Here is a 24,550-nt window from a genome sequence, read left to right as displayed (position 1 = left end):
CCTCAAAAAACTATCCATAGAACTCCCTTATGACCCAGCAATAGCACTGCTAGGGATTTACCCAAGGGATAAAGAAGTGCTGATGCATAGGAGCACATGTGCCCCTATGTTCATAGCAGCAATGTCAACAATAGCCAAAACATGGAAAGAGCCTAAATGTCCATCACCTGATGAGTGTATCAAGAAGATGTGGTATATATACACAATGGAGTACTACATGGCAATGAGAAAGAATGACATATGGCCATTTGTAGGAAAGTGGATGGACCTTGACGGTGTCATGCTAAGCGAAATAAGTCAGGCAGAGAAGGATAGATACCATATGTTTGCACTCATAGGCCTAACAGGAGAGACCTGGCAGGGGACCATGGGGAGAGGAAGGGGGAAAGAGAGCGGGGAAGAGTGAGGGACACAGATCTAGGGAGACTACTCAATACTGGAGACAAACCATGGACTGAAAGGGGATGGGGTCGGGGGAGGGGGTGATGGTCATGGTGGGGGGAACTTGTGGGGAGAAGCACTGGGTGTTATATGGAAACCAATTTGACAATAAACTATTATATATATAAAAAAAAGAGAGAATATACTACTAAGTCAAACTCCAACCACTTCTTACCGCCTCCCTGGTACCACCCTAGTCCCAGTTACCTCTATATTTCCTTGTACTATGGGAATGACTTCCCAACGGGTCCTCCTAATTCCACCCTTACCCTTCTACACTGTTCTCAGCAGTCAAGGTGACTTTAAAAAAAGTAAGTCAGATTACAATCATCTCCTTTGGTGAAAACCTTCCAGTGGCTGTCCACTTTACTCACTGGAAACGCCAAAGCCTACGATTCCTATATGATCAAGCTACCAATTACCTTTTGGACCTCACCTCCTCTCTCTCTGCTTCAGCCATACTGACCTTACTGTTCTTCTAACACACCAGACATGCTCCCACCTTAAAGCCTTTGCAATGACCTTAACAAACCTAAGTCAATTTGAAAACACTAAGGGACTAAGTGTTTCTTTAGCAAGAGAACATGTTGACATAGCTTAAGTACAGTTCTCTATCAGCAAGCGATAAAATTAGGCACTTGAAATTCTCACTCACAGTGAAAAAAACCATAAAAACACTGTACAGAAATGCTGAAAATCACTGGACATTTTGAGTAACTATAAACTAGAATACACTTCTATTAAGTGTGCTAGACGCCGATTTGGCTAATATGGAAAAAGAAATCTCAAAACACGTCCCCTAAAAAATTAGGTATATGCAAACAAAAATAACCCTAGGTAAAAACGATTAGGAATATATTACAGTTAGGCATCTTTTGAGGAAAGCCCTTTTTCTTTAATCCACTGGGGGTAAGAGGGCTTGCATCTAGGTACATTCACACTTCCTTTAAGAAAAAGGACACAAAGTTTCAAACGGAAATAAATACAGATCGAGAGTTTCTTACAGGTGTAAGAAGTTTTGTGGGAGCCGCCACAACAGTAAAAAAATAGATATTCACGGTCACTCTCTCACTCTCAAATTCTTCTCGTTCTCCTGAAGAGTAACTTCCAGGATCCCTCCTCCCAAGGAGGAAGCTGGTCGGTTTGGAACTAAGTCAACAGGCTTCAGGCTATATTTTGACTCTGAGATTCCAGAGCACAATTCCTAGGCTTCTTTCCTTCTTTATTTTTTATAAATTCTCTAAATATGATGTATGTGCATGTGCTGAGGAGAACGTATGGCCTAATTTATATGGAGATCAAATAGCAATTAAGGGATTGTGCCTCCCTGTATATACTTACGGATTCAACAAATACCTGAGTGCCTTTACAATTCAGTTGTGGAAAAGGACCGATCCTTGCCCTCAGTAATTGTGGAGTGTTCTACGGAAGGCATTACAGACTCAAAACGAAGAAAACCTTCAGGATTCATTCCCAGGGACGCGTGGGGCAGTGTCAGAAATAAGGCACCGGCCACGCCAGTCCCAAGAGATGAACCAAATCTCGTCATTCCACCTCTCGGCCCAAAGGCCATCCCTTCACCCGGACAGAACAGCCCCAGTCCTATAGAGATATGCATCTCTACAACAATACCGCAGATCTGAGGGCAAAGCCCAGAGCTTCTTCCAACCCCTTCGTTTTGAAGCTCCGGAGAGACCGCTGAGAAGCCAGGGAAAACGAATTTCGCCAGATCAGAGCCTTGGGAGTCATCACAAACGAATCTGAACCTTGCCCCAGCGAGCTACAAACCCCAAACCAGATCCCAGCCCATCAGGAAACATAAGAGTACCAGCGCAGGTTACCTCGGATATCCACGGCCGCCATAACTCCAAAAGCGCTCGCGGCCTCTCCTTCCGGCGCGCAGTAGAGACGTAACAACTCCGACGACGTAAGCGGCACGCGGCTGACGGCAGAGACAGAGACGAACGCCCGGCGGAGACTGAGAGAAGCCTGGGGAGGGGAGGAGCCGGGGGGGCGGGGCTGGGGAAGAGAGGGGCGGGGCCGGGCTGGCAGGTGATGGAGCGGAAAAGAGGTGAGGGGCCGGGCCGGGAAGTGGAGCGGGGCGGGGCGGGATGGAGCAGAGCTGCGCCAGAAGGAGCGGAGAAAGCACCGCCGGAGGAAAACAATTTGTGGAAACTTTGAGGGATATGAGACTGCCCCACGCCCACCACTGAGAGATCCGGAAATCGAACCTTCACCTTTTGTGATCGTTAAAAAACAATCTGATTATGCAGAGGTTGGGGGGGGTGGATCTTCAATTTTAAAAGGTCCCTCGGGTGTATCCAGGGGCTGTTAGATTTAGGAGCTAGTACGCAGTTTTTAATCCTGCCGCAAGTGTGGGATGCTACGGAACTAAGCAGAAACAGTGTGAGACTCATTAACTTTTCATTGACTAATCCATTAAAAGTCTCAACCCATTAAAGAAACTCTTAGACGGGGCACCTGGGTGGCTCAGTCGGTTAAGCGGCTGACTCTTGTTTTCAGCTCAGGTCATGACCTTGTGGTTTGCCAGTTCAAGCTCTGCAACAGGCTCTCTGCTGTCAACATGGAGCTCGCTTTGGGTTCTCTGTCCCCCTCTCTCTCTCTCTGCCTCTCCTCTGCTTGCTCTCTCTCAAAAATAAAAATAAAAGAAACTCCTAGATGCCTCTGAGACAAAAATTTCGCAAGACAGGAAATGTTTCTGGAGTAAGATATTAACAATATTAGAACAAAGGGAACACCTCTGGGTCGCTGACTAAGGATTTAGTGTCTGTAATATGGGGTGGGAAGCAAGCCCGCAGAGAGGAAATAGTTCTGTGACATGGGAAACCATAGAAATCCTCAGAAAGATAATCAAGCTCCAGTGTGGCCCCATAAAAAGCGAAATGATGAGGGTATCTACAAGTAAAACACTGATACAGAGAAGAGAACCCCCAAATCTGAAGGAGCCCTATATACAAGATGAAGTGTGGGGGCCTATATCTTCTCCAAAATTTAGATACTATGAAGCCTCTCCCAGAATTTAACCACAACCCAGGAGCAAAGGGGGAGCACCATGAATTTACCAGGATTTTTCACCTCATCTACTGGGAATTCAAAAATTTTAAATCTAAGTGGGATAAAAAATATACTGTATTTCTTTGTTACACTTCAATTTTTGAACTGGAATTTTATACCAGAAGTGGTATATATATAATAAGTGTCCCAACAGAAGTACTCACTTGCACAGAGCAGAGTTTTAAACAGATGGATTTTTCCAGGAGGAACTTTTCAGAAGGGACTGGTGGAGGGCCTGGTGGGAAGGGCATTCCAAAAAGGGGAAACATCGTGTCCAATAAACAGAAGTGTGAAACATGAAGCTTTTTGTTTTGCTGGTTTTGTTTTCTGGGGGTTTTATTAGGAGAAAAGGGGATTAGGAAAAAGAGCACCAGAACATAGGTGTACGGATAACAAAACACATGGTAATCATAGTAAGCCAGACCTAGGAGCTCAGCCTTTATCTTGTAGGCAGTGGGAGAAAAGTGATTGGGCTTCTATTCTAGAAAGATTATTCAAGGAGGATCAGTTGGAGGAATTTAGAAGACTCAAAGCAGGGAGTCCATTGAGAAGATGGTTGCAGGGGCGCCTGGGTGGCTCAGTCGGTTAAGCATCCGGCTTCGGCTCAGGCCATGATCTCATGGTTCCTGGGTTCCAGCCCCGCATCGGGCTCTGTGCTGACATCTAGCTCAGAGCCTGGAGCCTGCTTCAGATTCTGTATCTCCCTCTCTCTCTCTGACCCTCCCCTGCTTGCTCTGTCTCTCTCTGTCTCTCAAAATAAAATTTTTTTTTTAAATTTAAAAAAGAAAGAACGAAAGACAGTTGCAAACTAAATCATGTCTACACTCATACAAAAGCAGTGGTGGCTGAGGGAGGACAAAGATTACAGATATTTAGGAGACAGAATGGGAGGGGAATTAGTGACTAACAGATGAGCCTGATGAAGGAGAGAGAAAATAAAAATGATTCTCAAGATACTGATAAGACTAGATGCCATTAATCAGATTAGGAATGACAAGTAACAAGTGAGTATGTGAAAAAAGGGGTCATAGTTTATGTTTGAACATGTCCATATCCATGTGCATGACGTCTCTACAGGACAGTCTGTATACTAGGGCTTCTCGGCCCTCACACTGTTGACGTTTTGGGCCAGAAAATTCTTTGCTGGAGATACGAACAGCTGTCCTGTGCCTTGTAGGTTGTTTAGCAGTATCCCTGTCTTCTAGTTTTTCCCAGCTTCTCAGGTGTCTCTTAAAAGCTTCAAAACAAAGAGGTTAGAGGCTTCTGGGTGGCTCAGTCAGTTAAGCATCTGACTCAGTTTCAGCTCAGGTCATGATCTCACAATTTCATGAGTTCAGGCCCCGCAGTGTGGACACTGCTTGGGATTCTCTCTCTCCCCCTCTCTCTGCCCTTCCACCACTCACGCTGCATCTGTCTCTCTCAAAATAAATAAAACTTAAAAAACATAAAGGGGTTGGAAGAAGCTCTGGGCTTTGAGCCCTCAAACCTGCAGTCTCCAATGAGACTGAAGCTCTTCTATCCAGGTGAAGAGATGGCCTCTGGGCAGAGATGGGGGTGGGATGACGTGATTTGGTTCATTTCCCAGGATTGGGCGCAGGGACTGCCTTATTCCTGACATCGTGCCCCACAAGTTCTTGTGCATGATTGTTAAATGGAAATGGATTTATGAGAAGTGACAAGAAAACTCCTTAAAAATCTCTCTTGATCTTAGAACAATGTAGAACAACTTCCTTTATGCTATGTTCTGGAAATGCACAGAATAAAAAGATAAACACATGATTATGTTTTGTGTGGTATCCTACCCTAAAAGTGTTCTAGCAAGTGTTAAATGTCTGGGACTTTTTTCCTCTCTCATGTAGTGAGGAAAAAGCCAGCTACTTCATAATACAGACCAGGACAGGAAATTACCTAAGAATTACTTAGGAGGTGTCTTTTAAAAAAAAAAAAAGTGTTTTGTTTTGTTTTGTTTTGAGAGAGAGAGAGAGAGAGAGAGAGAGAGAGAGAGAGAAAGAGAGAGCAGGGAAGGAGCAGAGAGAGGGAAACACAGAGTCGAAAGCTAACAGCTCAGAGCCTGACTTGGGGCTCAAACGTGTGAACGTCGGCGAGATCATGACCCGAGTGTAAATCTGCCACTTAACGGACTGAGCCATCCAGGCGCCCCAGGAGGTGCCTCTAAACAGTTACCCTGGAACCTCTAAGAGTGGTCCTGATGGTCCAGAGAGAGATATAGTACCAAATATTTTGTAGTTTAAGGGTAGCAAGAAAATCTACATCACCCTTCATGGCAAATACCAAAACCTGATCCGGGGTAGTAACTCTGAACGCAGCAGTTTAAAAAATCTGATTACTAAGAGTTCAATCCTCGAATCCCAGATAGAGAGCCCAGATAAGCTTAGCACACAAGAAGTAGAATCCTCCCAGGAACCTCTCCTTGGATTTTTATTCCCGTTGCAAGACAGCAGCCATGTCCCCATGAGGTTGTATAGCACTAAACCTCATAAGACTCCATGAGGCATCAAAAAGCAATAGCAGAGGTGGGACTCAATTGGTCAGACTCCAGTGTTGCATTCAAAGACAGCTAACAATCCTCACACCAATCGGATTGAGTACGCCCTTGAAATGGTTGGCTAATTCTGGTGTGGTGCAAAGGAAGTATCCCAAGGAAGATCCTTGATTATTGATTACCGATTACTGATATGGCAAGTTAGGCCCCAACAGTGATACTGTAAGTCAAATTGCTATATCTCAAGTGACTATCCTAGCACATTTTGGGAAGGGGGTGGTTGTGGCAATAGCTTGGAAATCTCCTGGTAGATCTTGCTTATTCTTATGGTCCTGCAAAAAAAGGGTTAGGTGGTTTCCTAAACAAGATGACAAGGAAGAAGAAAATAGCAATTCCTAGATCTTATTAGTAATGAATTGTTTGTGGCACTCACTTATTGTCTTCTTAATCTAGGCTATTTCTGTATATATGCCCCCATTTCTAGCCAATGCCTTTTTCTTCTCCTTTTTCAGGATTAATTCCACCAAAGGTTTATCTAATTTGTATATCACTTAAAGAAAAACTTTTATTTTTTTAAAATTTTTAATGCTTTTTATTTATTTTTAAGACAGAGAGAGAGACACAGTGAAATCAGGGGAGGGTCAGAGAGAGAGGGAGACACAGAACCAGAAGCAGGCTCCAGGCTCTGAGCGGTCAGCACAGAGCCTGACGTGGGGCTTGAACCCACGAACCATGAGATCATGACCTGAGCCAAAGCCGGGCCCTTAACCGACTGAGCCACCCAGGCGCCCCTGAAACATTTAGTTTTATTAACTTGCTCTGTGGTATATTTTTGTATTTCACTTATTTTTGGTTGCATTTTTATTCTTTCCTTCCATTTATTTTCTTTGGTTTTACTCTGTTGATCTTTCCCTAATTTACTGAGATAAACATGTAGTTCATTAATTTTCAGCTTCCATTCATTTCTTAACTAAGCATGAAAGGCTATAAATTTTCTTTGGGGAAACATTTTCATTATATACCTCAAGATTTGATGTATAGTGTTTTCATTATCATTTGCTCTAAGTGTTCATTAAGTTCTAATACAATTTCTTCTTTGACATATGAGTTACTTATCAGTTTGTTTTTAACTTCCAAATATACAGAATGTTAACAATCTTTTTGTTATTAACTTCTAACTTAATTGCATTGTTCTCAGAGAAAATGTTCTACATAATATCTATTCTCTAATATTTGTTTTGATTTGCTTTATGCTTCCTTTCATCATGTGTACTTAAGAGGAAATGTATACTTTGAGTGTTGGATACAGAATCTGCAAGCATTGAGAAGCTGGTGCTTCTCAAAATTGTTTTTTCTGGTCTCTGTGGCACTACTGGCTTCTAGTATTCTGCTGCTTCTCAGACAATTTCTTTTTTTTCTATTTTAATTTTTTTAACGTTTTGTTTTTGAGAGAGAGAGAGAGAGAGAGAGAGGGCTGAGGAGGAACAGAGAGAGGGAGACACAGAATCTGAAGCAGGCCCCAGGTTCTCTGTCAGCACAGAGCCCAATGAGGGTCTTGAACCCACAAACTGTGAGATCATGACCTGAGCCAAAGTCAGACGCTTAACCAACTGAGCCACTCAGGCACCCTAGACCATTTCTTTTCTATCTCTTACATTGGCTTCTCTTCCTTTGTTTTACCCATAAAATTCTTGAATCCTTAGTTCCATGCCTCATCTTTTCTATCTTATTCTTCTGGGTTTTGTTTGTTTGTTTGTTTGTTTGTTTGTTTTTTACTTTCCTCTCTAGAAGACCTAATTCATACTGTGGCTTCAGTTTCCATATGTTAGCAGGGTTTGCAAAGTAGCCTAATCCAGACCTCTCTCCTGAGTTCTAGAAACATATTTGCAACAGCCACCTGGACAGCTCCAACTTGCTGTTCTGTGTCCCAGATGGCAAGATTTTTACCCTTGCCTGTATTCTTGCTCCTGGCTAAGAGCCTGGGGTGTAGAGCCTGCTTTAAAAAAGACCAGACCAAACCAAACAAGCAAGCAAGCAAACAAAAAACCCCACAAAATTTCCAGGTGGAACTACTTCCAAGGGGTCAAAGACATAAATATCCTGTACAGTTCCAGAATCCATGAGAAGCTCAGTGTTGTAGAGGTTCAATGTGTGGAGTGGTGGTTTGGGGTTGAGAGATACAGCCAAAAAGCAAGCTGGGGCCCACTTATGTCCTGTGGGTAGAAATTTTAGAGGGAGTCTTGCCTCCCCTCTTCCTGACTGCTTGCATCCAGTCCACCACCAACTCGTGTCTATTGGCCGCAGGCTCCTGTCCTGTGTGAGGTTTCTCCTTGTCATCTCCACTGCTGCTCTTTAACCCCAACACCCAGTCTGTCTTGCCTTAACATTGTGGCTAGGGGAACTTTACCCTCAAAAGTGCTTTCTTGTTCTAAAATCTCTGACTCCCTCTAAAATTTCTACCCACAGGACATAAGTGCGCCCCAGCTTGCCTTTTGGCTGTATCTCTCAACCCAAACCACCCCTCCACACATTGAACCCCTACAACACTGAGCTTCTCATGGATTCTGGAACTGTACAGGATGTTTATGTCTTTGACACCTTGGAAGTGGTTCCACCCGGAAATTTTGTGGGGTTTTTTTTTGTTTACTTGTTTGCTTGTTTGGTTTGGTCTGGTCTTTTTTTAAGTAGGTTCTACACCCCATATAGGGCTCAAACTCACAACTCAACCCTAAGATTAAGAGTTGCGTCGGGCACCTGGGCAGCTTAGTAGCTAAGGGGCTGATTTGGGCTGAGGTCGTGATCTCACAGTTCTTGAGTTCAAGCCTCATGTCAAGCTCTGTGCTGATAGTGTGGGGCCTGCTTGAGATTTTTTCTCTCTCTCCCTCTCTCTACACCGCCCCCCCACTCTCTCTCTCTTACTCTTTCTCTCAAAATAAATAAATAAACTTAAAAAAAAAGAGTTGCATGGTCCACTGACTGAGCCAGCCAGCTGCCCCACCCACCTGGAAACTTTGAATGCTATTTTCTCCCTTCCCTCACTCACACCCTAAGCCCAATATACAGGAGAGCAAACACACACATACACACACACACACCTGGAAAAAATCTCATGTGTAAGCAAGATTAGAATGAAGAGGCAAGTTTGTTTATTACTCTGCAGATGTTGACAATTAGGGACTAATGTGACTTTAGTTAGAGGAGACTGGGTGAGTAGAGAGAAGGTGGGGAACGGTTAGTAATCCCTATGTTGGCAAATAGTCCCCTTCTCTTCATTTTCTCTCTGCTGACTTGTTAGGAAATTTTCATAACTCCTCATGAAATGATAACACGTCCATATCCACTTCTCCTCGGACACCTACTTGCCCAGGCGTTTAGAAGATTGGACGACCCTAGGTCCCAGCCCACCTTCATGTTACTTTCTCTTGGGATTGGTTGCCTGGTAACACATACCAGGCTTGCCTTCCTAGTAATTATGCTCTTCATAGTCTCCAAAATTCATCTCCTGCTGAATTTTCCTGTGCTTTAAATTCTATTTGGTTCTAAATATATTTTTATGTGTATTTTTTATTTATATTTTCTCCATGCATGGAGCCTATTTATGTCAAGTACTCATTGGTAGGAAGAAAATTTCTGGGATCATTTTCCATTTCCTGCCGGATAAAGTGACCCTTTTCTTCACAGATCTTTGTCCTTGTGAGTATGGATTTATGTGGACCTGACATATAAGGTGAGCTAATTCTTTACTGTAGGTGCAATTCACAGTTACTGCTGCAAATTCTATTGCCTCTCTTGACAGAAAACTATATTTACATATAAGAGTTAATCAGATCTCAAAAGCTAGATTAGAAATCACAGTAAGATCTGTGGCATTTTGATATAAAATAGAAATCAATTTTACCTTGATGTGTAGTTAAAATTGAAATAGATCAAATTTAAAATTAGAATGAATAAGTCCAAACTGGTATTAAATTAACACTTGTGTTTATAAATCTGTAAAAATGCTTTTCTTTATATAGACACAGCAAACATATATAGAAATAATTTATAATGACTAAGTCTGTAAATTATTTGATGATGTTAATGTTGCTTATTATTAATCAAAGCACTAAAAGTACCTGACTGGATTCTAAGAATCCCCAAATTACAAAAGCTTGATCGTGGCTTAATAGCTCTTGCTAGAATTAAACTTACAATATCAATAACACATGATAGTTCAATATAATTTGTTCAACCATACTCCATAAAATATAGATCTGGTACATCAAGGAATGAATAACTAGAATTGCTATTGACTATTACCTTGGTCATTCACTTCACCCAAACTAATAGAATTTTAGGCATAAAATCTAGTTAAGCAAAACAACAAGTTAAAATACAACTGAATTGGAGAAAATGTTGGCAAAAGTAGAAATAATAGTTAACATTTACATATGAAGCACTTTATGCTTTAAGCAATTTATGTCAAGCAGAGTGATGAGCATTTAAAAGATTGCTGTGGTAAGACTCCCAACAACCTCACGAGTAGTTACTATCAAATCTCCAACTCACAGAACCAAAGGGTAGAATGGTGGTCCCCAGGTGTTGAGGGAAATGGGAAGATATTGGTCAAAGTATATAAACTTTCAGCTGTAAAATGAATAAGTTTTGGCGATCTAACGTACAGCATGACGATTGTAGTTAATAATACTGTATCATATACTTGAAATTTGTTAAGAGAGTAGCTCTTAAATGTTTTCACTACACACACACACACACACACACACACACACACACACCAAGGTAACTCTGAGGGGGCACTTGGGTGGCTCAGTTGGTTAAATGTCCAACTCTTGATTTCAGCTCAGGTCATGATCCCAGGGTCATGGGACTGAGCCTCACATCGCGCTCCATCCTAAGCATAGAGCCTGCCTAAGATGCTCTCTCTCTTCCACTACCCGCCTCCCCAGCTCTCTCTCTCTGTCTCTAAACATTAAAAACAAATTTTAAAACAAAGGTAACTGTGAGGCCATGGATGTGTTAACTTGATTGTATAATCATTTCACAATGTATACATGTTAAATCATCACATTGTCCAACACAAATATATGTAGTTTGTATTTGTTGATTGTACTTCAATAAGGCTGGGAGGGGAAAGTTGCCAAGTGGCATGTGAGAGAACAGCAGCTTAAGGAAGGTAAACAAGTCACTCAAGTTCACAGTGATGAGTAGTGGAGCCCAAGCCTCTGGTACACTTACAATCTCCCATTTTGTTCTTCTGCCTTTAGTGTATCGAACACAACAACTGAACCTTGAACTAGTATCAAAAGGTGAGTGTGATGGTTCTGAGAAAAGGAAAGAGAATGGGCACTTTGCTCTAAGCAGGGGACTAGCTGGTGAAAAAACACAGAAGCAGAAGGAGTTCTGTTGAAAGGAGAGCAGGGATATTATGCCTTGAGCATACGTTGGGATGATGCCACAGAATGAGACCAGAAGAGGCACTTCGGCTCCCTTTGCTCCGGATCTTATTTGCTTAGGAGTTTTGATTAGACCCTAAAGGCATCAGCTAGTCAACGGAGACTTGTATTTGATAATGGGAACTCAGATGTCAATGTGGAGGGTGAATTGGATGCATACTAAGCAATAGTTTCTAACAATCCAGACGAGCGGTAATGCCAGACTGAACTAAGGCAGGAACTATAAAAGTAACAAAGATACGGGCCTCGAAGGGGTGAAAGAAATTTGCTCTCCTCTCCCAGGCCCAGAGGTGTAAGCGCTTCAATAGGTAATTGGGTATGTGCAAAAATGGAAATGGTTAGCAAAGGAATACTGTCCTGAGTTTTTCACACATCAGTAATGTTTCCTGCTGTGGGTTCTTCTTTACCAATCCAGATGGGGAGTCATCATTTGTGGACTTCAGAGGAAAAGGTAATTATAAAATTCATTAGGCTTCCCAAATAAAGAAGTGTAATGTCTTCTAAGAAAATAATTAAACTACCCTGGGCAAAAAGCCTCATCTGTGTAATTTAAAGCAATGCAGTGGGTCATTGTTTAGTGTCTCAGATCTAGTCTGCATGTAACTAATTCATAATCATGCTCCATCTGGCCAAAATTAGCCACATTATTCTGTAAGCTGAACAAAAATACTGGTTTTGTTTTAGAAGTTTCAATATTCTATCTAATGTAGTCTAAAGTGCATCTGGATGATCCATTCTCCTTTTCTCAATATATTTGAAATCTTGTTACAGTGAGAAAAAAAATAGAATCTATAGCATGTATAATGAAAAGCTCTTGTTTCAAAAGCCCAGAGCCCTTAATAGAAGGAGTTTGGGATGGAATATTCTTATACCTACTTAAAAGACAGGGAAGCCAAACAGATGTGGGCCAAGTTGTCAGGTGTTGAAGTGGTCAGTTGGGATAACAAGCCAAAATGAGAATAACAAGCAAACTTCTTTACTTACTGCAGTGGTGTGGGCAAGAGGGAAAAGAGAAAGGCACTGCTTTCTATTCTCCCCAGGTGGAATGGCTGGCACCAGGCAAGGATCAAATGGAAGTACAGATGGGGGATATCATCTCACTGCCAAGGACTTCTGAACAAAAAGCTCCTGCTTTTGAGGGACTTGTGGGACCACAGGAAGCAAAAAGGGGAAAGGGTTTAGCGTGGAAAGGTATTGAGTTCAAGTGGAGAAAACTGCCTTGGTCAAGGTCTTGATGGCAGTGCTTGAACAGTGCTTCAGCAAAAGGTCCCCATAAAGAGACCTCCAAATGGAGGTTCCCAGGCTGGGAATGCAAATATGCATATGAGCATGGCCAGCTCAAAGGGGGCCTGAGTCCTTGACTACAACTCCCTCCAGATGCGTTGGCTGCGTCCCAAGTCTCGTGTGAGGAGGCAGCTTCCCCCGCAAGGCCTGCCAGGCAAAGCCTTGGAATTGCCTGCACTCAGACCTGACAGATCACACACAGGATTTTTGTCCTGGAGCCACACTCCCCAAGGTGAATCCAGGAGACTCCAGATCTGGTAGTAAATTGAGGTGGATTTAGCTGTCCAGTATGCCAATCTGCCAAAGCGATAAACTGTGAATAGAGGACATAAAGGACGTTTTTTGGTCTGATGTCATTCAATTACTAAACGCTGGCAGTCTTGATTTTACATAACTGAGAATCCCAACACCAAAGATTAGACCTAGGGCCCTTAGAGAATGGAGACTCGGGAATTTTTCTTCTAGGTTCCCAACTCCATTGATTTCCCGTTCATCTGCAAATCCAACTCTGAAAATTTTTGATCTTCTCCTGTCCTGTGGGCACTCACTGTGTCAGTCTTTGTCATAGGGCACGTAGGCATCAACACATTTTGTGTAATTTCAGAGCACTGGCAAGAGTCTCCATATCTCGCTTGGATGCAACTTATATCTCAGATGTGTCTTCAATTTGTTTCCTAATTTCCATTCTCACTGCCTTTCACTTAGATTATTGTAATAGACTTCTGAGCACTGTCTCTGCTTTTGGTTTATTTTTCCCACTGAAACATCTAGTAAGCAATAAGAGGAAAAGTCCAGTCCAAGGTGACTCACAGTTATTTGACTTGGGTGAATGGGTGGTTCTCATTCATTTCTCTTTTGGATCAGTAAAAAAGCCTCCGTATTGATCTTCAGTCTTTACCCTTTCCAGTTTATTCTTCACATTCCCATCAGAATGATATTTCTAAAATACAACTATATATATCCTATCACTTAAATTTTCCAATCGCTACTTACGAGTCTGCAGAAGAAAATCTGTGCTACTTACTTTGGGTTTCTTGGCAGTTAGAGAACAGAACAGCCTCACTAAAAACACCTGTTTTTTATATCTTACATTATAAGGACATAACATTTGGCAATTATTCCAAGGATACCTTGGAAAGCAGTTTCCAAACCCATATGCATTTTGGTTACTCTCTGGAAAGACTATGACACATGGCAAAATCCTGAGCCCCCATATTCTTGACAAATTGTCTTCTGTCATCATAAAGTCTCAGACACACCAAGAAAGTAATTGCTTTTTATTACCAACTATAGATTTAGCCCCAAACCCCAATGTTTGATCCTGGAGAACTTGAATGGATCACATAAACACCATGTAAATTAGACAGCTCTCAAAAATCTTAGTGAAACATAGATTCATTCAACACTTCCTTGGCTCCTTACTCCTAGACCTATTCTCTAACCATTACTCTCAAATATTTGTCATATTAGAGACAAAAAATAACTAAAGGCAACTCAATGGAACAGAAGCCTCTCCCTGTCCCTAAATCGCTAAAATATGAGCCAGAGATTTTACACTGGCAGCTGCTAGGCCAAATTCCATTCACAAACATCTTTTGCTGGCCAGAACAGTGATGCCCTGCAAAATAGTTTATAACAAAAAGAGAATCCTTACTCCTTTCCTGCCATCAAAATGTGAAAAATGAATTTGCAGTAGGGGTGGGGGTACCCTGTACATTTTGGCATTCACCAATCAACTGGAGCTAGAATAGTATTCCTCTTTCGATGGGGTATTTGGCTTCCAATTCATCACTTCTGGCCCAGTTCCCTGATGTGGGTTAGGCCAGTGCTTCTGCATCACTAATGTGCATGCAAATCACCTGGGAAAGGTAGTTAAAATTCAGATTTTGATTTGGCACTTCTGGGGTGAGGTCCAAGACTTGTTCTCAGGTGACACTAACATTGCTGGTCCAGCAACCACACTTTGGTGACAAGGAATTGGGTGGGCAGCAGGACACTTATGCACTTTTCTTTGGAGCTAACCGTCTGGTTTTGGACTCTAGTTCAGCCACTTACTAGTTGAGCCACCCTGAGAGTACTTCCTGCGTTAAGTGTGCCTTGGCTTCCTCGTTTACAAAATGAGGCTAATAATAGTCCTTAAGTCAAAGGAGTTTAGAAAAGATTAAGTGAGTCATTGTATGTGACTCACTGTATAAGCCTCAAAAGAGTATGTGGCACACAATAAGAAATCAGTCAATGTTAATTATTATTATTCATTTCTGAAGTTATAATGGAATAACTAACATTATGGAATGGTTCCCTAAAATTATGGAATGGTCTTCCAGTGACCTCAGGATGAATTCCAGCCTCCCTGACATGAATTACAATGCCCTTCATGGCCCGGCCCCTATTTGCTTCTAAATCCATCTCTCTTCCTTTGTTCCACACCCGCTCTGCCCACTACTCTCACATATGTATGGACTCCAGACTGTCTCTGCCTCCTTTTCACCTCCAAAATGCAAGCTCCTTGAGGCCCGGACTTTGTTTTTTGTTTTTGTTTTTGTTTCTTCCACCATCATGTCTGGCCCACAGGAACAGCTCAATAGATATGTGTTGAATGTTGAGTGAATTAACACTTCCTATCAGGTCACTGCTTAACTGTGACCCCCATCTAAGGGCAGCATCCTTCCCCCTTTAATTCTAGATGATCTCCCTACTGGATTTGTTTTTTGTTTGTCTGTTTGTTTTCATGGTATCTGTCACTGATTATAAATAGTTGTTTGATCACCTTTTTCTTCCCCCCCCCCCGCCGTGTTATCTCCAACAGACTAAGTTCTGAGGGAAGAAATGGTACTAATTTTGTTCAGTGTCTGGCACCTAGGACTTAGTTGATAAATATTTTCTCTCTAGAGTTGTTCAGTGAAAACTAACTGGCCAAAGAAGAATGATGGCAGTATTATTCTATTTTATTTATCTGGCATATAAAAGTTTCAAGGGCCCTTTGTAGTTTAAGAAGGAAAGAAACCATTAGTATTAACCATAGAAAGTCAGAATAGGAAAAAGCCTTAGATGTTCATGAGGGCCATTTCCCTTGCTCTGCAGATATGTAAATTAGGGCACAGGAAAGGGAAGGACTTGCACCGCTAGTTAGGAGCAGAACCGGAAATAAAACACAAGATGTGTAATTCTACATGATTCATCCATCAATGAGGAAAAATGTAAGCCCCTACCCTGTGTACTTTGACTTACCTGCTCAAAGAGAAGCTAGGCTTTATGCGCTGGTTCTTAGCTCTGGCTGCACACTGCAATCGCCTAGAGAGCTTTAAAAAGTAGTGATGGCTGAGACCAACCTCAGAGATTCTCATGTAATTAGGTTAAGGATCCTGATGCCCAGTCTACAACCCCAACCAATTAAATCTGAATCTCTGGGGGTGGAGCCTCGGTATCACCATTTTTAAAGCTTCCCAGGTGATTACAATGCACAGCCAGGATTGAGAAGCACAGTTTAAGAAGAAGAAAGAAATGTACTTATGTTGATTCATGTGAGAATGGAACTCAGAACTCCTGGCTCACATCAGTCTAGTTCTTTAACCAGGTTTTCTTCCCAAATTATCCGTCCTTGGAAAAGTCTTTCATAAAGAGCCAGCCCCAACTTCTCAGAATAGAGCCAACTGTTCTGGGATGTCTGGATCAGTTAATCTTGTAAATAGGGACTTTTGAGATGATTTTCATAGTCAAGTTTACAATAATCCAAGGTAGACAGGAGGCAGGGTTGATTTCTTCATGATATTCTCTGCCCAGAAGAAATCTCCAGTGGTTAAAAGGAACAAAACATATAAACTTATAGGAAGCAAATAGCTCCTAGGCAAAAAAATCATCTTATAAAAGGGAGACCCACTGGTATTTTAACACTTATTCAAATAAGGAATAGGAATATTTTTAAAACCTCTGATTACATTTGTTTCAAAGGGATTTAAAACACTTAATAGCCTACCATCTTTTTTCATTGAAATTCATTATGTTATCCCAAACTGTTTCCACAGTCTGGGAGTTTTGACTGATCTTATCTGATCAGATGTGATCACTCTGGTGACAGACAACTCTGGGTGCTCTGCTGTGAAAGCAGGCAGCATGCCCAAAGCATCCAAAGTAGGTCCATTCAAAAGGCAGATGCAGGTAAAAGACAGCCCAGATTGCTACTTTGTAGGATCAGATTTTTACATTTACAATGTAGTATTTGGGCTAAGTCAGGAAAACTGCATTCACTTCTATTACGCTTGTGAAGAGTTCACTTAAAGCCAGTTTCTGGAGGTGGTGGTAGTAATTAAGCCAATTACACAAAGACCTCATTTTGATAATTGTTTACTGTCAACAAATGACTCACAGTTTTGGTATATGCAGCTGGTTAGGAAAATTCTGTGGAGACGCTGTCACCTTGGCTCATGTCTTCTCAGTGTAGGCAATGGAGACTGGTTCTTAGCCGGGGTTTAAAAAAAATCTTAATGCTTTACGTAGAAAATACAGATATACATGCAGCCCATCAACAAGTATATCGTATATCAGCCTTATTAGAATTTCATAGGGATCACAAATTAGATGATTTCTTTTATTTATTTATTATTATTTATATTTTTGAGAGAACATGTACATGTGCATGAGCAGGGGAGGGGCAGAGGAAGAGAGAGAGAATTCTAAGCAGGCTTCACACTCAGTGTGGAGCTGGACATGGGGCTCAATCCCAGAGCCCTGGGACCATGACCTGAGCCAAAATTAAGAGTTGGACCCTCAACCAACTGAGTCACCCAGGCACCCATACAGGATTCCTTTTATATGAAGAATCCAGAAAAGCAGATCTATAGAACTAGAAAGTAGATTAGTGATTGTCTAAGACCGAGGGAAATGAGGATGGGGGGCTAAGGGTGATAACTAACAGGCACAAGGTTTATTTCGGGGTTGATGGAATGTTCTCAAATCGATTGAGGCAATGGTTGTGCAACCCTGAATATACTATAGGCCACTGATTTGTATACTTTAAATGGGTATATTGTATGGTATGTGAATCATGTCTTCATGAAGTTGTTAAAGAAAAAGAACACATCCTCCTTTAAAATAAATCATGGGGGTGGAGATGACTAGGGAAAAAATGTCTTAACCATCTGAGCCACCCAGGTGCCCGGGAAAAAATGTCTTAAAAGGCTCCTTAAGGGGGCAATAATGCAGAGAGAGAGAGAGAGAGAGAGAGAGAGAGAGAGAGAGAAATTGCCTTGGACCAAAACATCAAGGAATTTCATTTTCAATCTCTGCATTCTAGCCAAAACATCTGCCCTGACAGACTGTCCCCACTTAGCCTTTGTTGATCCTACCCAAGTCATGTAGTATGCCACACCCCTACCAATGGGTGGTGTCTAGAGTTAGCTCTGCTGCCCAGAGCCCAGAGTCTCTACTACTAGTTGGGCTGAGAAAAGGTGTTGGGGGAGGTATGTCTTAGGGGAATCAGGAGTCATGGCTGCCTTACAGGAATCATATTAGGAACTGTGTCCTAAGACCTGGGTAGCTGAAGACCATGAGGGGCTCCCTGAGCACTTAGCTGTTGGACTCATGTTTCAAGGTTAAGTTCTCTGGGATACCAACTTTGAGGCAGTTAGCAAACATGGTTTTTATTAAGGGGTGACTCAGAATCAACTCTTGTGAAAAGAGGGGAAGGAAGCAGGAGTCAACTGAGGGAAAAGTTGAGCTGTGACACAGACCTGCCAAGGAGCTCAGCCAGCCCCAGGAGAAGCTCTGGAGTTGACTTAGCCCTTCAGAATTGTCCCAACAGCTGAGCATGAGCCCTTTATTCCTGAAGGGATTTCTGGGCGGCACATCACAGCATTCATCCCCTTCAACATTTTGTAAGGGCCAGAAGAACACCAGTAGGAAGCTCGTGAAATATCCCAGTAGCTGTGACTAAAGAGGATTACAGAAAATGAGCTCCCAGATGAATTCATTCTTTTGGTCACAGAATCACAGAGAATGACTTTGTATAGTATTATAATGAATATGCAGTTAGTTCTAGCTAATATTACAAACTTACCTTAATATTATGACAAAATAGATGAACCATCAATCAACAAAGAAGCTACATCTGCCAATGTAAGGACATTTATAAATGCTGCCAATAATGTGCATTTCAATACCATGCATCAATGTGTTGTGTTATCTTACATGCAGCATCAGGTATGTTACATTATTTCCTTAAGACAGATTGCCACCCAATAATATAAAAAATGATGTAAATAGGGTTAGTTTTTTCATATATATTTAAGAACATGCTCATTAAGGTCTCGCAGTTCTGTTAAACATAGTTTTGGGAAACCCTACTCTTTAAAAAATTTTTTTTAAATGTTTATTTATTTTTGAGAGAGAGAGACAGAGCACAAGTAGGGGACAGGCAGAGAGAGAAGGAGACACAGAATCCGAAGCAGACTTCAGGCTCTGGGCTCTCAGCACAGAGCCTGATGTGGGGCTCGAACTCACGAAGTGTGGGATCATGACCTGAGGTAGAACACTTAACCAACTGAGCCACCCAGGAGCCCCAAAACCCTGCTCTTATCAAAATTACTCCGCTCCCTAAGCCTTCCATGCTGCGTCCCTACTATGTCTTTCTGGCTGCTATTGCTCTCCCCTTAAAGGACGCTATATTTAGAAGGCATGAAGAACCCAGACTGTCCACAGAAGGGCTTTGGAGAGATGAATTCCCTAGAATTGAATGAGAAGTGTGTGCATCATTGTCCTGTACATTTTTCTAGGACATGAGTCTATAACTCCCATAAAATTCCCAAAGGAGTCCATTTCTTTGAGTTTATTAATCATTTCATCTTCAGTGATGATCTTTCTACTGTTTTCTTACATTCACTTTGTATTTTTGTATTCCATCAAGTGTAAGAGGCAGATGAATGCCACATCTCTTCAGTGCTTCCACTAAGTCTCCTCTTTTAACACACTTTGAAGTTCCTCCTACAAAAAAAATCCCCAATGTCTTTATGTGTCTTTTTGAACAGATACCTCTTAACTGATGATATACATTAATATTCATCCCCCGATAGCAGATGTATTCCAAGTAGCTTTAATTCTAATATATCCAAAAATCTCCCTACACTGGTTGGCGTGGCTATCCAAGATGAGAGCATGTTCAGGGAGTTCTTTTCCTTGCCTCTATTTCCACATTTATGCTCTGTCTTGCTCTGAAGAGAAAGTCACTGGGCCTGGTAAATTATATAAGCAAAGCAAAAAAAAAATTGCCATTGAATTTTTGTCTTGTAGCTATCACTTATTAACACTTAACTCAGTACCAAGCACTGGGCTAAATGCTATATAAATAATCTCCCTTAAGTCTCATAACAAGTCTACAAGGTGGATGTAACTGTTATTTTCATTTTACAGAGGAGGAGACTGATACTTATCAAGGGGAGAGTGCTCAAAGCCACACAGATAATGAGTAGTAGAGCCACATTGACTCCCAAGTTGATTAACTCCAGGACTCACACTCTTAACCATTAATCTATTTTTTTAATGTTTTTTGTTCATTTTTGAGAGATAGAGAGAGACAGTGTGAGCAGGGGAGGGTCAGAGAGAGGAGTCACAGAATCCGAAGCAAGCTCCAGGCTCTGAGCTAGCTGTCAGCACAGAGCTCAATGTGGGGCTCGAACCCACAAACCGTGAGATCATGACCTGAGCTGAAGCCAGACGCTTAGTCGACTGAGCCCCCCAGGCACCCCTCTTAACCACTAATCTTGAATACCCCTGAATCATGTAAGTCTGGCTTTTTAACCTTGTTTATTGGAGGGGAAGAATATATATATATATATATATATATATATATATGTGTATATGTGTGTATGTATATTTAAAAAGTTGTAAGGCTTAATTAACTATCACAAAACGAATGTCATTTAACCACCACCCAGGTCAAGAAATAGAACACGGCTGCCCTGGTGTCTCTTCTTGTCTCAACTTCCTCCCTCCTCACTGAAGGTAATCACAGTCTTGCCTTTTATGATAAGGGCTTCCTGTGCTTTTCTTTATATTTTTACCACCAAACAATGCATTCCTAAACACAATTAATTAGGTCTGCCCTTTTGGAGGGGGAGGGGTGTTGCATAAATGAGATCATACAATTTTTCTTTTCATATCTTGAGTTTTGATTTGCTCAGCTTTATGTTTTAGAATCTGTTTTTTTAATTTTTTATGTATTTATTATTTTATTTTGAGAGACAGAGACAGAGAGTGAGCAGGGGAGGGGCATAGAGAGAGAGACACACAGAAGCCGAAGCAGGCTCCAGGCTCTGAACTAGCTGTCAGCACAGAGCCTGATGCGAGGCTCAAACCCACGGACTGTGAGATCATGACCTGCACCGAAGTCAGACGCTTAACTGATTGAGCCACCCAGGCACCCCTGTTTTAGAATGATCTAAATGCTTATGTTGCAGTTTGTTCAGTTTTATCGCTGAATAGTGTTCAGTTGTGTTAATGCATCACAATTTATTCTGTCTGTTATTGGTAAACATTTGGATTGTTTTCAGTTTGAGGCTATTTTGAATAATGCTGCCATCAACACTCTTGAACCTGTGTCCCAGTGCACACGTGTACACATTCCTGTAAGGTATAAACCTCAAAATGGGATTTCCGAGTCATGAGGTTTACACGTATTCAACTTCAGAAGAAAATACCAAATTGTTACCAAGATGACTTACTCTATGCTCCCACCTACAGTGTATGAGATTTCCCATCGTTTCCCATGATAAGGTGTGTTCAAAAGACAGACCACAGCTTTGTCCCTTGCCTTCTAGGGGAAGAATCTCAAGTCTTTTTCACTGCCATTCGATCTCACATTGGTACACCCAGGCTGCTTTTTTCCAGACACATTTCCTTTTTCCACTTATATTCTGTCTCTTGGAAAAGAAAACACCTCCGAATTCTTATCAGAAACGAATTCAGCAGAGCTCCCAGAAGAAACAGGAAAAAAAAGACCAATAAAGGAAATTCCCTGTAAAGATATTCTCTATCTGTTTAGCTATGCTACACAAATGTCCCAGGCACAGGAATGATTTTCCATTTTCCAGGGTATAACAAACCCAGTCCGCACGCTGACCAAACACACAGGTTAAACCAAGCATTTCCTACAGATGCGACACTATGATTAGTAATGAGGGGTTAGCATGTTTAGTTTGTCAGAGGATTAAGTAAGACTGGAGAATGAAAGCTCTGGAAAGGATTTTTGTCTGATGTTCAGAACAGAGTCCAGCACATAGTAGGTATTCAGTGAATATTTGTTGGTCGCTCAATGTAAGTGGAGTGTGTCAAATGTCATTTCTAATTTTTTTAAATGTTTATTTTTGAGAGAGAGAGCGCAAGAGCACTTGCACACAAGCAGGGGAGGGACCCAGAGAGAGGGAGACACAGAATGAAGCAGGCTCCATCCAGGCTCTGAGCTGTCAGCACAGAGCCCAATGTGGGGCTCGAACCCACAAACCATGAGATCATGACCTGAGCTGAAGTGGGATGCTCAAATGACTGAGCCACCCAGGTGTCCCTCAAACATCATTTCTGAATATTTCAGTGAAGAAGTCCAGTGACTTTATAGGTTCTTGAATCTGTAAGGGATGGAAACTTTTGACCCCAAGTTGTTAACTATAGTCAGCATTTTGACACTCCTGAATCAAGCTCTGGGTTCCCTCCCTCTTTCTTCTAGGCTACAGGCCCTGGCCTGAGCCTATGATAGGATGAAAAGTCCCAATGATAAACTTGCTGAAGATTCAGATCAAGAGAACTTCAGGATCTTTCCATATCCAGTTACATGCTGATATCACCAAATAGAGCTGATTTTACTTTAAGAGGGCTGCCATGTCAAAAAGGATATATTTTGTGTTATTACTCATAGTTTATTTAAAAATATATTTAGAATGTAACCTCCTGTGCCAACCACTGTACTAGGTGACAGAGAAATAACAGTGAATAGGATAGAGATGGCTTCAACGTTTTGGTCTAATGAGGGATGTGGACCAAATAAAACCCTAATAATGAAACTTCTTTGTAATTGGAGCTGTGATGTAGGAAACAAAGGAGTCTGAGAGGATAAAAAGAGGGCATAAAACACGTGAGGGAGATGGAGGATGGCTTTCTGGAGGAAGGAATATCTAAACAGAGACAAGAAAGAGGAATAGGAATTCACCAACTGAATAATAGAGATAAGAAAATGCCAGGGAGAAGGTAGAGCATGAACCAAAACCAAGAGGCAAGAGAAAAGTAAAAAATGTGCAGAATGACTAGAATATATGAAAGATTGGGAGAGATAAGGCTAGAGTAGAATTCAGGGGCAAGATTTTTTTTTCTTCTTTAAAAAAATTTTTTTTATGTTTTTAAATTTATTTTTTAGAGAGAGAGAGAGACAGCATGAGCAGGGGAGGGGCAGAGAGAGAGGGAGACACAGAATCCGAAGCAGGGTCCAGGCTGTGAGCTGTCAGCACAGAGCCCGACGTGGGGCTCGAACGCACGAACTGTGAGATCACAACCTGAGCCAAAGCCGGACGCTCATCCGACTGAGCCACCCAGGTGCCCCCAGGGGCAAGATTATTAAAAACTACATCAAGGAGTTTAGAGCAGTGGGATACTAAAGGAAAACTTTTTAAGTTTCTTTATTTTGAGAGAGAGAGAGAGAGAGATAAGCAGAGAGAGGGGGTGAGAGAGAATCCCAAGCAGTTCTGCACTGTCAGTGCAGAGCCCAATGCAGGGTGCAAACTCATGAACCGTGAGACCATGACCTGAGCTGAAACCAAGAGTCAGCTTAACTGACTGAGCCACCCAGGCACCCCTAAAGGAAGATTTTTAAAGAGGCAACTAGCAAAGTCAGGTTTGGATTTAGGAGTATATCATAATCTGAGCCTGAAACGGTGGTGACCTATACTAAGCTAATGACAGTGAGAAATGAACTATATTTAGGAGGTGCAATTGATAAGGATTGGTGACAAGCCCAGGGTGAGGACAGGGAGAATTCAAGAAACTTTGCTTGGAAGCTGGGTAAATGATTTACTGAGATAGGATACATTCGGAAGAGCGGTCTGGGGAAGAGGGCCGAATAGTTGGGGTTTGTTTTAGTTGTGTTTGAAGTGCCGGTGAATTATACAGTGAAGATGTGTACTGGGCAGAGAAAACTCAGGAACATCTCTGGGTCCCATATGTAAACTTAGGAGGTCCAGCAGCCACCAAGTTAAGTGGTAGAATATTGGGGCTGTGTCAAACATATTAAAGGAAACTGGTTAGGTGGATATTTTTTATTGCCCTCATCATAGGCTTACATTGATTTAACTTTCTGTTCTGGCTTCCTGGCCACATTTGCTGAATAAGGACCTCAAAACCTGGTGTTGGTTATAAAGCAGATTCCAGCTGCTAAAATCCAGAACCTTTTCTTTCCAAGCAGCTACCTAGGCTACATTTCAAAGAGGGGACTCAAAGCGGGTAGCAATGGAGTTCACGTTGCTTTTTGGAAACAACACAAACAATGACAACTAACTTCACAAGTGTTTGGAACCCAGTGATGCCTAACATCCTTTACAGCTGCCTACAGACAAACAGCTCTACCAACTGCCTCCTTGAACGAACCCTAACTTGTCCCTGCAAAGACTTAGGGATTCTCCCAGGTAAGGTCCAGCCTAGACTAGAATGAGGGTAGCTCTTGCTGAACCGTAAGTTAGGTTGACCTGTGTGGCTTAAGAAACATATTAGACCTTTGAATTTCAACTTCAGTGAGCTTTAAAATAACCCCAACCTTTTCTATACC

General features: G+C 41.8%; 1 protein-coding gene and 1 long non-coding RNA gene across 3 annotated transcripts in view; one reads left to right on the top strand and one right to left on the bottom strand.

The window, feature by feature from the left end:
- Window positions 1–2,331, bottom strand: part of MED6 (mediator complex subunit 6) — a 15,755-nt gene extending 13,424 nt beyond the window's left edge. For both annotated transcript variants that reach the window (XM_029952409.1, XM_029952410.1), the window contains exon 1: window positions 2,283–2,331. In XM_029952409.1, coding sequence (XP_029808269.1) covers window positions 2,283–2,304 — 22 coding nt within the window. In that variant the 5' untranslated portion in view covers window positions 2,305–2,331. The remainder of the gene's footprint in view (window positions 1–2,282) is intronic.
- A 149-nt stretch (window positions 2,332–2,480) lies between these two features.
- The window catches only part of LOC115302438, a 32,576-nt gene continuing 10,506 nt past the window's right edge, over window positions 2,481–24,550 (top strand). The window contains exons 1-6 of the long non-coding RNA XR_003913453.1: window positions 2,481–2,512; window positions 9,701–9,746; window positions 11,284–11,325; window positions 11,888–11,923; window positions 18,830–18,951; window positions 20,682–20,748. This is a non-coding gene — a long non-coding RNA (uncharacterized LOC115302438). The remainder of the gene's footprint in view (window positions 2,513–9,700; window positions 9,747–11,283; window positions 11,326–11,887; window positions 11,924–18,829; window positions 18,952–20,681; window positions 20,749–24,550) is intronic.

Source organism: Suricata suricatta, chromosome 9, assembly GCF_006229205.1.
Source record: "Suricata suricatta isolate VVHF042 chromosome 9, meerkat_22Aug2017_6uvM2_HiC, whole genome shotgun sequence".
Classification (NCBI taxonomy): domain Eukaryota; kingdom Metazoa; phylum Chordata; class Mammalia; order Carnivora; family Herpestidae; genus Suricata; species Suricata suricatta.
The sequence above is the reverse complement of the archived record's forward strand: the minus strand, read 5'-3'. Positions and strand labels throughout refer to the sequence as shown.